Below are 13,519 nucleotides of genomic sequence, written 5' to 3'. Positions count from 1 at the left end.
GGAATATGGCACAGGCAGAAGACACCCCGAAAGGCAAACTGGTATATTTGTAAAGACTACAGTGTGTATTGACAGTGACGTATTTCCGCAAGGCCGGGTCCAGGACCAACTGCAAATAAGCATGGCTCATATCGAGATTGGTGAAAATGTGCCCTCCACTGAGCCAAGAGTACAGGTCTTCAATTCTGGATACGGTGGTAATGGTCCATCAGGACGCAGAGTTTACCGCCATTTTGTAGTCTTCGCACAGTCGAGCTGAGCCATCTGGCTTCATGACAGGCACTATCGGCGCTGTCCAATCCACGATCTGCACTGGGTGGATTATCCCCAACTGCTCCAAATGGTCCAATTCCCCATCGACTTTCGGCTTTAAGGCATAGGGAATGGAGCAGGCTCAAAAATATTGTGGTTGGGCCTTGTGATCCACAAAGATCTTGGCGGAGGCACCACGGATGGTACCCAACCCATCTTGAAAAATGCCTGGGAAATGTGCTCTAATCGCGTCCAGGCCATCAGGATACATACGGTGACACGCTTGCTGCCAGTCCAGCCGAGGCGCTTCAACCAATCCCGCCCCAGCAAGCTGGTGCCCAATCCTCGTACTACCCCCAATGGTAGGTTCACTGGCTGTTCCCCATACTCTATGGGGGCCTCTTTTTTTTTGTTGATCAATTTAGAGTACCCAATTATTTTTTTTTCCCAATTAAGGGCCAATTTAGCATGGGCAATCCACCTCACCAGCATATCTTTTTGGGTTGTGGGGGTGAAACCCACGCAGACACGGGAGAATGTGCAAACTCCACACGGACAGTGACCCAGGGCCGGGATTCGAGCCCGGGTCCTCAACGCCGCAGTCCCAGTGCTAACCGCTGCACCACCGTGCTGCCCTCTCTATGGGGACGTCTGAGGTGCCTGCGATCTCCAAGGCTTCCCATGTATGTCGCCAGTCTTGCATCTGTGTCCCGTGATACCAAACGGCGGATGCCACTGCGAATAGTATCAAACATGCTTCGGCTTACTACTGCAACCATGGCCCCTGTATCCAACTCCATTTTGATGGGAACACCATTGATTCAATTGTGACCTGAATCGGCGCCACGATGCAATGGAGGTATTGGTTGCCAACCACTCAGCCGTCCACAAAATGGACCCTTTCCCAGGGCATAATGGGCGTAGAGATGGGTGGTCGGGCTTCCACCCTGACACCTCTCTCTGCAGTTCTTCTGGGCACTGGCGCATCCATCTTTCTGGTTGGGCTCTTCCGGTGTGAGGAGTACCGGTCTTTGGAGGTACTTTGATGCTGGCCCAGGCCCCAAGGTGTGCGTCCCTAGTGTTGGGAGTCCAGAACTTCTGCACGGGGGGGGGGATGCTCTGCGCCCAGCTGGGCGCCATAGACTTAGCACGGCCAACCCACGCAGTTCATGCAAACCTCGCTCCGTGCTTTCTCAGGACAAAGCGATGTCAGTCGCCTTCTGCAAGGCCAGGCACGTTTCCCGCAGTAAGCGTTGCTTATAGATGCCGCAAACCAACTGGTCCCTGAGCGATTCAGCCAAAGCTGGGCCAAACTCACTAAACTCTGCGTGTTTCCTTAAACAGGCCAGACATTTGGTCACCGACTCTCCCCGGCATTCATAGAATCATAGAATCATAGAATCATAGATTCATAGAATCATAGAATCATAGATTCATAGAATCATAGAACATAGAACATCACAGCGCAGTACAGGCCCTTCAGCCCTCGATGTTGCGCCGACCTGTGAAACCACTCTAAAGCCCATTTACACTATTCCCTTATCGTCCATATGTCTATCCAATGACCATTTGAATACCCTTAGTGTTGGTGAGTCCACTACTGTTGCAGGCAGGGCATTCCATGCCCTTACTACTCTCTGAGTAAAGAACCTTCCTCTGACGTCTGTCTTATATCTATCTCCCCTCAATTTAAAGCTATGTCCCCTCGTGCTAGACATCACCATCCGAGGAAAAGGCTCTCACTGTCCACCCTATCTAATCCTCTGATCATCTTGTATGCCTCAATTAAGTCACCTCTTAACCTTCTTCTCTCTAACGAAAACAGCCTCAAGTCCCTCAGCCTTTCCTCATAAGATCTTCCCTCCTTACCAGGCAACATTCTGGTAAATCTCCTCTGCACCCTTTCCAATGCTCCCACATCCTTCCTATAATGCGGTGACCAGCATTGCACGCAATACTCTAAATGCGGCCGCACCAGAGTTTTGTACAGCTGCAACATGACTTCATGGCTCCGAAACTCAATCCCTCTACCAATAAAAGCTAACACACCGTACGCCTTCTTAACAACCCTCTCAACCTGAGTGGCAACTTTCAGGGATCTATGTACATGGACACCGAGATCTCTCTGCTCATCCACACTGCCAAGAATCTTACCATTAGCCCAGTACTCGGTCTTCCTGTTATTCCTTCCAAAATGAATCACCTCACACTTTTCTGCATTAAACTCCATTTGCCACCTCTCAGCCCAGCGCTGCTGCTTATCTGTGTCCCTCTGTAACTTGTAACATCCTTCCGCAGTGTCCACAACTCCACCGTCTTTATTGTCGTCTGCAAATTTACTCACCCATCCTTCTACGCCCTCCTCCAGGTCATTTATAAAAATGACAAACAGCAGTGGCCCCAAAACAGATCCTTGTGGTACACCACTAGTAACTGGACTCCAGTCTGAACACTTCCCATCAACCACCACCCTTTGTCTTCTTCCAGCTAGCCAATTTCTGATCCAAACTGCTAAATCTCCCTGAATCCCATGCTTCCGTATTTTCTGCAGTAGCCTACCGTGGGGAACCTTATCAAACGCTTTACTGAAATCCATATACACCACATCAACTGCTTTACCCTCATCGACCTGTTTGGTCACCTTCTCAAAGAACTCAATAAGGTTTGTGAGGCACAACCTACCTTTCACGAAACCGTGTTGACTATGTCTAATCAAATTATTCCTTTCCAGATGATTATACACCCTATCTCTTATAAACCTTTCCAAGATTTTGCCCACAACAGAAGTAAGGCTCACTGATCTATAGTTACCGGGGTTGCCTCTACTCCCCTTCTTGAACAAGGGGACAACATTTGCTATTCTCCAGTCTTCTGGCACTATTCCTGTTGACAAAGATGACTTAAAGATCAAAGCCAAAGGCTCAGCAATCTCCTCCCTAGCTTCCCAAAGAATCCTAGGATAAATCCCATCCGGCCCAGGGGACTTATCTATTTTCACCCTTTCCAGAATTGTTAACACCTCCTCCTTATGAACCTCAAGCCCTTCTAGTCTAGTAGCCTGAATCTCAGTATTCTCCTCGACAACATTGTCTTTTTCCTGTGTGAATACTGACGAAAAATATTCATTCAGCACCTCTCCTATCTCCTCGGAGTCCAAGCACAACTTCCCACTACTGTCCTTGACTGGCCCTACTCTTACCCTAGTCATTCTTTTATTCCTGACATATCGAGAAAAAGCTTTAGGGTTATCCTTGATCCTACCTGCCAAAGACTTCTCATGTCCCCTCCTGGCTCTTCTTAGCTCTCTCTTTAGGTCCTTCCTAGCTAACTTGTAACTCTCGAGCGCCCTTACTGAACCTTCATGTCTCATCTTTACATAAGCCTCCTTCTTCCTCTTGACAAGTGTTTTGACTGCCTTAGTAAACCACGGTTCCCTTGCTCAACCACTTCCTCCCTGCCTGACAGGCACATACTTATCCAGGACACCCAGTAGCTGTTCCTTGAACAAGCTCCACATTTCCATTGTGCCCATCCCCTGCAGTTTTCCTCTCCATCCGATGCATCCTACGTCTTGCCTTATCGCATCATAATTGCCTTTCCCCCAGACATAACTCTTGCCCTGCGGTATATACCTATCCCATTCCATCACTAAAGTAAACGCAATCGAATTGTGGTCACTATCACCAAAGTGCTCACCTACCTCATAGAATCATAGAATCGTAGAATCGTAGATTCGTAGAATCATAGAATCATAGAATCATAGAATCATAGAATCATAGAATCATAGAATCATAGAATCATAGAATCATAGAATCATAGAATCATAGAATCATAGAATCATAGAATCATAGAATCATAGAATCATAGAATCATAGAATCATAGATTCATAGATTCATAGATTCATAGATTCATAGATTCATAGAATCATAGAATCATAGAATCATAGAATCATAGAATCATAGAATCATAGAATCATAGATTCATAGAATCATAGAATCATAGAATCATAGATTCATAGATTCATAGAATCATAGATTCATAGAATCCTAGATTCATAGAATCCTAGAATTTACATTCGGCCACCAAGTCTGCACCGGCCCTTGGAAAGAACACCCTACTTAATCCCACTCCTCCACCCTATCCCCATAACCCAGTAACCCTGTCTAAACCTTTGGATACCAAGGGGCAATTTAGCATGGCCAATCCACCTAACCTGCACATCTTTGGAATGTGGGAGGAAACCGGAGCACCCGGAGTAAAGCCACGTAGACACGGGGAGAAAGTGAAAACTCCACACAGTCACCCGAGGCTGGAATTGAACCCGGGACTCTGGAGCTGTGAGGTAGCAGTGCTAACTACTGTGCCATCGTGCAGCCTTGGGTAACCGTATTGGATCAAAGTGATTGCTCACCAACGAGACCAACTCTGCAAAGGGACAGGTATCAGGCACATTTGGGTACGTCAAACATTGGATTATGCTATATGTCTCTGCACCACAGACCGTGAGGAGGGTCACTGTTTGTTCTCATCGCCAACAATGGTGTTAAACTGAAATAAATACTGCATCTGTTCAATATCTGGGTCCAGTCGCCCACCCTGGCGTCAAACGCTTCCAATTTTCCAACTAGTGGCATAGCTGCAGCCTGATGTGGGGCCTCCTGCAGCCCAGTTGAGGTGGGCTGTGTCCGGAGGAAATGATGTTTCCTGCAGCTCCACTTCACCCTCGTCGCCAGTGTAAAGTCCCAGGCGAGCGACCACTCAGAAACGGTGACAGTTTAGAAAACACATTATTTATTTACTGATACAAATACATTCCTACTTCCCAAAGGGTCTCCCGCACCTGGCACACACTCGGGGTGGGGTATTTATGTCCCAAGGTCCCCTAGGTTAATGGTATAGCTCCGCCCATTCATCTGGGGAGATCATACCCAGGTGAGGCTACTGGGCACCTGATGGTGCAGATTCCGTGACCTTGGGTCCGATTATTACACCGGATAATGTGCTTTTGTGATGCTGGTTAATGGATAGCAGGACTGCAGGGACAATTCCCCTGCCCTCCTTGAAAACAGTGCCAGCCCAAACCCCCAGTAATGCACACAGCAAAAAGGAGCTGAAATCATCAAAACTACCTCCTCTGCTACTCAGTTCCCTCTGAATGAACAGCACTGCAATGAAATGGTCTCCCCACTGCCGTTCGCTCCATCGCACACAGCCAAGCAGACAGTGTGTGGGATTCTCCGGTCCCCCAGCCACATATTTCTCGGTGGCGTGCCATTCACTGGCGGCGGGGTTTTCTCTTCCCGCCGCTTGTCAATGGGATTTCTCATTGAAACTCCCCTCGCTGCTGGGAAACCCACAGGTGGGGATATGCTGCCAGTAGGAAAAGATAATCCCGATGGCTGGAGAATTCCAGCCCTGATCTAAAATCCAAATTATAGGCCGGAATTCCCCACCCGTCCGCTGGCTGTAGGAATCTCTGGTCCCGCCGGCAGCGCACTCCTGCCTGTAAGTTTCCTGGCAGCATGGGGTGGTTTCAATGGGAAATTTCATTGACAAGCGACGGGAAGAGAAAATCCCACCACCAGCGAACCGCGTGTCAAATTCTCCGTCCTCGCTAGCAGCAGTAGCGGGCCGGACCCGCGATGGAGAATCCAGCCCAGTGTAAAATCTCAATTGAAAGACAGCACTTCCAACAGTTCAATGCTCACTCATCATTTTTTGCCGCCCCTGTCGTTTGGGAGACTCTGTGCCTTGACACAATAGTGTTTCAGTGTAAATCTTCCCCTACCTGTTAGTTAACTGTGTAACCAAAGAAACAAGCTTCAGTAGCCAGCTCCTGTGTTCTCTGTGCATGCTCCAATGTAAATCAACTTGAAAGCACTTTGGCAACTGTTGTTCTGTCACTAACAACAAAAAGCCAACATGCTCTCTGTTTTATTCTCACACATTAGTTACAAACTATCAAGCGCTTACCTGGATATTGTCCATTGCACCAAGTAATACCAGTCAGGTAACACTACCGGAACTTCGCATTGTAAGTATCATCTGTTCTAATATCACCTTCTTAATTAAGTCAAATGTGAAGGCACTTAGCAAGTAAAAGCCTAGGTACGTTGTTTGGAGGAATCAAATGTTTGGGATTATTGTCACAAACCTGTACCACAAACTGGGCGCCTAATCTTTCCCCCAAGGCAGTTGCCAGTCACTTACTGGTCACCCTGCAAACAGGCAGAGGGCATGGGCAAACTGCCCATAACTGTGGTGGGCATTATCCCAAAAGTGGACACCACATCATTTTTGATTAACTTTGTGCATCTCTCTGGAACTTTCTCCAGAGAGCAATTCTTTGGTTCTTTGTACCTTCAGCTTCAATGAAGAGTTTTACTGCCCTTTATGTGTTCTCCTAATAAAATGTAATCTTGGAGTGGGCAGACGGATTTATCTTTGAGAATCGTGTTAGTTTTGTATTATATAAAGGGGGGATGCAGATCTGGAATGAGATAGAATCGAGGGCATTCGGACAAGTCACACAGAAATAGGCCTTAAAGACCTTGAGGATCTTCTTAAGCATTCTCAGCCCATCAATGTCTCAGAAGGCTGAACATCTCCCTGGAAGCTATTGAGAAGTTATGTTAGGTGCTAGCTGAAGACATTGTCTGTGACCGTGAAAGTCATCATTGCCTTCACTTTGTTTTCCACTGGAATGTTCCAGGTAGCTTTGAATAGTCAATCTGCAGCTCATCGCTGTGTTGGGATAGTCACGGCTATATGTTTCAGATGAGTCTCCTAGTTTATTCATGGTGGCACAGTGGTTAGCACTGCTGCCTAACAGCACCAGGGACCCAGGTTCGATTCCAGCCTTGGTGACTATCTGTGTAGAGTTTGCACCTTCTCCCGTGTCTGCGTGGGTTTCCTCCGGGTGCTCCAGTTTCCTCCAGATGGAGCCATCTTGTCTGCTTAGCAAATGTACATTTTGTAAAGCACATTTTGTATAGAACCTTGGTGAGGCCACACTTGGAATATTGCGCACAATTCTGATCGCCACAATACCAGAAGGATGTGGAGGTTTTGAAGAGGGTGCAGAGGAGGTTTACCAGGATGTTGCCTGGTCTGGAGGGTGTTAGCTATGTGGAGAGGCTAAATAGACTCGGACTATTTTTATTAGAAAGACGGAGGTTGAGGGGTGACCTGATAGAGGTCCACAAGATTATGAGGGGCATGAATAGAGTAGATGGGCAGGAACTCTTTCCCAGGGATCAGTCACCAGGGGGCATAGTTTTAAGGTCTGTGGGGCAAAGTTTAGAGATGTGCGAGGCAGGTTTTTTACGCAGAGGGTGGTGAGTGCCTGGAACCCGTTACCAGGGGAGGTTGTGGAAGCAGATACATTAAGGCAGATACAAAAGGCATCTTGACAAACACATGGATAGGGTGGGTATAGAGGGATACGGCACAATGAAGTGCTGAGGGTTTTGGCAAAGGTTGGTATCATGACCGGTACAGGCTTGGAGTGCCATAGGGCCTGTTCCTGTGCTGTATTGTTCTTTGTTCTTTATTCACACATCAAATGGCTTTATAAAGTAGTTCAGCTATGAATTAGATATATATTTTTTCTTTCACGTCTCGACCATGACACCAGTTATAGATTGTGGGTCAGTAAAGCTGAGCAGCAGATTGCCTGAAAACACCTTTAGAAAAAGTAGAAACTAGAGAGAAAAAAACACTTATTTGATGCTCTATTAAATAAAACATGTACATTTTAAAGCCTTAAGCTGATATAGCACATGAGCAATTTATGTGATAGCAATATCTATTCTTAGCTAAGTCTGGTGTATAAATATTCTAAAACAAATTCTTTTTCATTTTCAGATAGGAAACAAATGAGTTAGAATGGACTATTCCTTAGAAATCTCAAAGCGCAAAGAGAAACTATTGCGGACGATGCATAACCTTCAGGTTAAGTCAGGGAACACTTTGCAGAAGACAGGCCCGTTACTAAACCGTCATAGAGGAATGGGTATGGTAACCGTGCAGCATTTGAATCATCTGTCACAAACCGCGTCGCAGATCTGTCAGGATCTTGAGAATATTGAAAATCTGGTCCGTTTTCGTCAGAATGATCTGATGTATGAAATTGAGAATCCAGGGGGGGTTAAGTCGGATGGCTTGAGTGGTATCCATTGTTGCCTCGATGGCACCACCTATATTGTCAGTGTCAGCTCTCCATGGGTCCATGTATTAAATCGATCTGGTCAGGTATTCCAATCACTGTACTGTATTCAGAATCAGGGAAGGAGCAAAGAACCTTTTCTACCGGAAGATGTGACTCTGACTAGAGCTGGAATGGTGGCCGTTACTGACATGGTGGGTGGAGTTATTCGGATCTTCAATCCCCATTCCAAGTTCTCCGAAGGTGAATGGATAAAAATTGGAAAGATTGATTGCCCCAAAGGCATTGGAGTGGACCCTTCTGGAAAGCTCCTAGTAGCTGATTATACTGCAGGCAAAGTTCATATCTTTTCCATTGACCACGCATTTAAGGTGCTGAATGTTCAGACTGTCACAGGATTAAGAGGGCCCAGGTATATATGTTCAACCTATGATGGTGGAATAGTTGTAAGTGAAGAATGTGGCGATGTGAAAGTGTATGGAAGTAACCTAAAACTAATGTACTCTCTCGGCGCCAAGTATTGCCACCAGTTTGGGAACCCAGCTGGGGTCTGCACTGATCCAGAAGGGAACATAATGGTAGTGGATGAGCAGAAACGGAATGTGACGCTGTTTCCAAAGTGTGGCTCTCCTATTTGCATTGTGTCTGCAGGTCTCAGGACACCGACTACTTTGGCTTGCTCTAGCTATGGTCTACTGTTCGTCATGGACACTGGAGGCAACTGCATAAAGGTTTTCAAGTACAGAGTAGCTCCATACTATGCTTCAGCGAAAAGTGGCCCATCCAGTTATAGTCCTCTTATTACGCCCAGAGAAAAGGACAGTTAGATGCGAGTAAATTTTGCAAACTTGCAGAAACATCTGTGACAAATATTTCAGAGCTGGTTCCTGGCACCGTTTGTTCCAGGTCAACTGCCCCAATTTTTTTTAAAAGACGCAAATCTGGACATGAGTTTTGCCCTCATCATCCCACATTCTGTAAAACAGTTATCAGAGAAAGTCTGGCAATCAACAAATCAATCGATTGTTGATCAAGTATTTCTTGACATGCGATGGGCTACCTTCCTTGTTTTCTGAACCATGATGCTTGTGATTCTTCAAATAACCTTTCTTTAAGTGTTCATCAATGTTAGTGCGGCACGGTGGCGAGGTCCCAGGTTCCATCCCAGCCCCAGGTCACTGTCCATGAGGAGTTCGCATTCTCGCCATGTCTGCGTGGGTCGCACCACCACAGCCCAAAGATGTGCAGGGTAGGTGGATTAGCTACACTAATTGGAAAAAAATACAAAAAAGTATTCATCAGTGTTTTAGGTGCTACGTTCTCAGGTTTTATTCAATTATCATAAAGATTTCTTAGTCCTTAGGTGAGCACATGTTAATCCATAATCACATGTCAAAATGGTCTTTGTTGTACCATGAATATAAAAGAATAGTATTCTCCCCGTTGCCCCATGAATTTAAAGGCAAATTATACTTTAACTAGAAAGGTGGCCAGAATTCTCCGGCTATGGCCATTCACTTTTCCCGCCGGTTTCCCAGTGGTGGTGGGATAGCTTCAATGGGAAATCCCAATGACAAGCGGCGGATATTAGAATGCTGCCGCCAGCAAACGGCACGCCAGCGAGAAACAGGCAGCTGGGGAACCGGAGAATCCAGCCGGATATACTTCACTTTGATACAACAAAGCTATGTCTATTCGCAACCACATGCACTTGCATCACTCCCAGAAAACATGTGGAACTAGTTGCAGTTCTGAAGTTCTCTAACCTGGCTTCTGGTACATAGAATCTTACACTGTTCCTCTAAATCAATTCAACCCATGAATTGTGTTCATCCGCAGCTATATTCCATCAGAGGTCCGTGGAGATAGTTGGCACTCAAACATCACACTCCTACAGGACCTGGTTAGATAGGATTATGACAGTCTCGATGACACAGATTTCCAAGAAACATCTTTAATTTATTCCTTTGATAAATCCAGCTAAGTGGTCTGCTCTGCTCAGAAGGAGAAGCAGCACTAGAACAATCATCCAATTCACAATCCTTGCTCCAACCTTGGTCATTCAATCCTGTTTAATTGTTTTTCAGACACAGATCTCCTTGTAAATATGCCTTCTCTCTTCTCCCCTCTGCCACAGCTCTCATTTGTCTGCAGCTCTCATTTGTCTTCAGCTCTCCTCTGTCTGCAGCTCTCCTCTGTGTGTGGCAAACACATGTCTATCACATGTTCATTTCCTTCCTGATGGTACTGTTTCCAAGTAAAGGGTCACCGAGTCACATGGATCAGTGTTTCAGTTTTCCAGGAAAATTGCAGTTGATCATTTCACAATGATGCAAAGTCTTAAAAATCCGATTCAAATGTACTTAAAATAATTACACATATATTTAAAGAAATTACAAATTTTCCGCACTGTACTGCTTATGGGTCAAAGGTCATCAAATGTCGCCACTTGGAGAGAAGAAAGTTCGACCATAGTAAAGTTTTCTTCCCATCAATGTTCAAAATACAACAACTTCTTAACGTCATAAACATTTTGAGAACCGACATATTACATGTTAGTCAGGTAACAACAATGATCAACTGTATTTCCAAAAAGAGTTTCATTATAAACGTGCAGTGTTATTTTATGACTTTATAAAACACAAAACCTGACTTTAGGACATTGTCACCGTCCTTTGTTCTTTAAACTATTGGCATGGCATCCACAATCACATTGTTTTGCCCTGCAACATGCACCAACATTCTTGCTTTTGGAACTTTCCTCGGAACACCTGGCTTGTGTTCGGTATAGATCAGTACCTTGGTTTTCCTCTCTTTGTGGTGCATTTCTAAGATATGTAATGGACTTTGTACAGGTAGGACCCTGGGATAGTATTCTTGATGGGTCCAAAGGTTTTATAATTTGTTTGATCTGGTTAACTTTGTCAGGAACAACAGTGCTAATTTCTGGCCAACCATCTGGTGGCTGCGTATTGGCGGCTGCAAATTGGGATCAAAGTAGAAATCCACCTGGATTCAGCAATTGTCATCAGGATTTTCACTTTTTAAAACAGATGCTGAACCACTCTGGTCACCTTTGAATTCCTGATTTCCATTTTCTGCTGTGTCTGCACTTTTTAAATGTCCAAGTCTTTGAAAAAGTTATCAGCCAGACAATCAAAGTTATCCTTCATAAACAATTGAATTCTCCTCATAATGTTTAAATTCAGGATCATTTTTAACATTAAGTTATTCACCATGATTCTAATCGTTCACTTTTCTTTTCCTGGAATCGCAGGTTTAATGCCATCTCCGTTTGTACCAGCACTTTTCTTCTGTCAAGTAAAATCTTATTTAGCTGCTGTAAGAACTTTGATCAGGTTTTGCCAATGTTCCTTGATATTCCTTTCTACTCAGTTCACATATGTTCTTTATTTCTTTTCTCTTTTCTTCCTCCCACTGTGTTTGAGCTTTATTTAAGTCCATCCTCGCAAGAGTGATTACCTCTTCATTTTGAAGTTTCAACTGACATTCAGGAACAGCATTGAGCTAAATCACCTGATGAATGCAAATTTTGTTCGGCAAGGCAGTTTAGTAGATAGACTAATCATAATTATTGTATAACTGATGTAAATGATTTTTATTCTCATACATATACATATTCGTTACAACAGTTTGTTATTTTACTGTTACGAAAGCCTATTTCAATCAGTTCCTGATGCAAGTTTGGAAACCATTACAATCTAATAATAAAATCAGAATAAAGTAAAAGAAGACTCTGACATGGCTGATTCCAGTGATTCCCTTCTTTATATATATTCTTTTTGTGACAAGGTGCGTGAATAAATGGAACGTGTAGCAGACGTGCAAATGAGCTGCAAACACAACTGACAATCTTAAATTGGTCGTTACTGTAATTCAAACACAATCAGGATTACTTAGTAAGTGTTGCCCAATCACATCTAATGTTGGGCACTATGCTGTGAGTTTCGTATACACAAGCTGGTTGGGTATGATTGGTATCTTGCTCATTGGGAACATCTGAAGGGACATTCTGTTTGATACAATCTGGCAATCTTTCGATGTACAGCCTACACACCTAGCACTTAAATTCAGATACCACATTACTCATTTGTGCGATAGGCAAAACATATTTTTTGCTGAACAGCAGCATCCAGTTAGTGGCGAATACATATCTCTTGTAGAGCTGTTGCTCCTGCATAGCAGCAGTGTGAAGCAGCTAACTTTAAACTGATCGATTTTATGTAACATTTTCCCCTTCCAGGGTAATCTGAGGTAAACTGGGCACTTTTCACGACCGAAGGTGTTTGGCCCACTAACGTGCTTGTGTGATATACAGTGTGAAATGATCTGAACAGGGTAGCCATTATCCTGCAGGATGTATTTGATGTGCTCAACTTCAGCATCAAGATTGCATGGTGAGCAAATGACTTAGGCCCTATTTATGGGGTTGCTGATAAGGCCAATCTTACAGTCTGAGGAATTAGAAGAATCCCAACGTGTGTATTTACCATTGAAGGTAGTCTTGTGGTAGACACTGATTTTTTTTTTTTAATTTAGAGTACCCAATTCATTTTTTTCAATTAAGGGGCAATTTAGCATGGCCAATCCACCTACCCTGCACATCTTTTGGGTTTTGGGGGCGAAACTCATGCAAACATGGGGAGAATGTGCAAACTCCACACGGACAGTGACCCAGAGTCGGGATAGAACCTGGGACCTCAGTGCCGTGAGACAGCAGCACTAACCACTGTGCCACCGTGTTGCCCTATGGTAGACACTGATAGAGGAGACACTCTCTGGCATGTTTCACAGCTAATGGGTCACGGAAAGGGAATTCATTTGACTGCTCCATTTCAAAAGTGAATTTCAGAGGCAGGATGGAGCCCATTAAAGTGTTTGAGGAAATTCTTACATGGCAGATGCAGATTCAAATGCAACAACTATATCATCTACATTTCAGAAATACACAAGTGGTAGGAGGTTGGGGGGGGAGGGGCATCATTCCAACAAAGACCTGTTTCATAGAAACTGAAAAATAGGAGCAGGAGTAGGCCATTTGAGCCTGCTCCGCCATTCATTATAATCATGGCTGATCA

At 44.6% G+C, this 13,519-nt stretch overlaps 1 protein-coding gene across 1 annotated transcript; it reads left to right on the top strand.

Annotated features, from left to right (window-relative positions):
* Positions 1-6,190: 6,190 nt before the first annotated feature.
* On the top strand, positions 6,191-12,128 carry LOC140394033 (E3 ubiquitin-protein ligase TRIM32-like). The gene is made up of 2 exons (XM_072480818.1): positions 6,191-6,287; positions 8,120-12,128. Exon 2 carries the CDS (start codon positions 8,141-8,143, stop codon positions 9,245-9,247), a length of 1,107 nt encoding a protein of 368 aa, XP_072336919.1. The 5' UTR covers positions 6,191-6,287; positions 8,120-8,140; the 3' UTR covers positions 9,248-12,128.
* Positions 12,129-13,519: the final 1,391 nt, after the last annotated feature.

The sequence above is a fragment of the Scyliorhinus torazame genome, chromosome 17, assembly GCF_047496885.1.
Source record: "Scyliorhinus torazame isolate Kashiwa2021f chromosome 17, sScyTor2.1, whole genome shotgun sequence".
NCBI lineage: Eukaryota > Metazoa > Chordata > Chondrichthyes > Carcharhiniformes > Scyliorhinidae > Scyliorhinus > Scyliorhinus torazame.
Note: the sequence above shows the minus strand (reverse complement) of the source record. Positions and strands in the feature narration are given on the sequence as shown.

What these genes read in the sequence shown, in the direction of transcription:
- LOC140394033 (XM_072480818.1), top strand. Translation starts at nt 8,141, where the DNA reads ATGGACTATTCCTTAGAAATCTCAAAGCGCAAAGAGAAACTATTGCGG.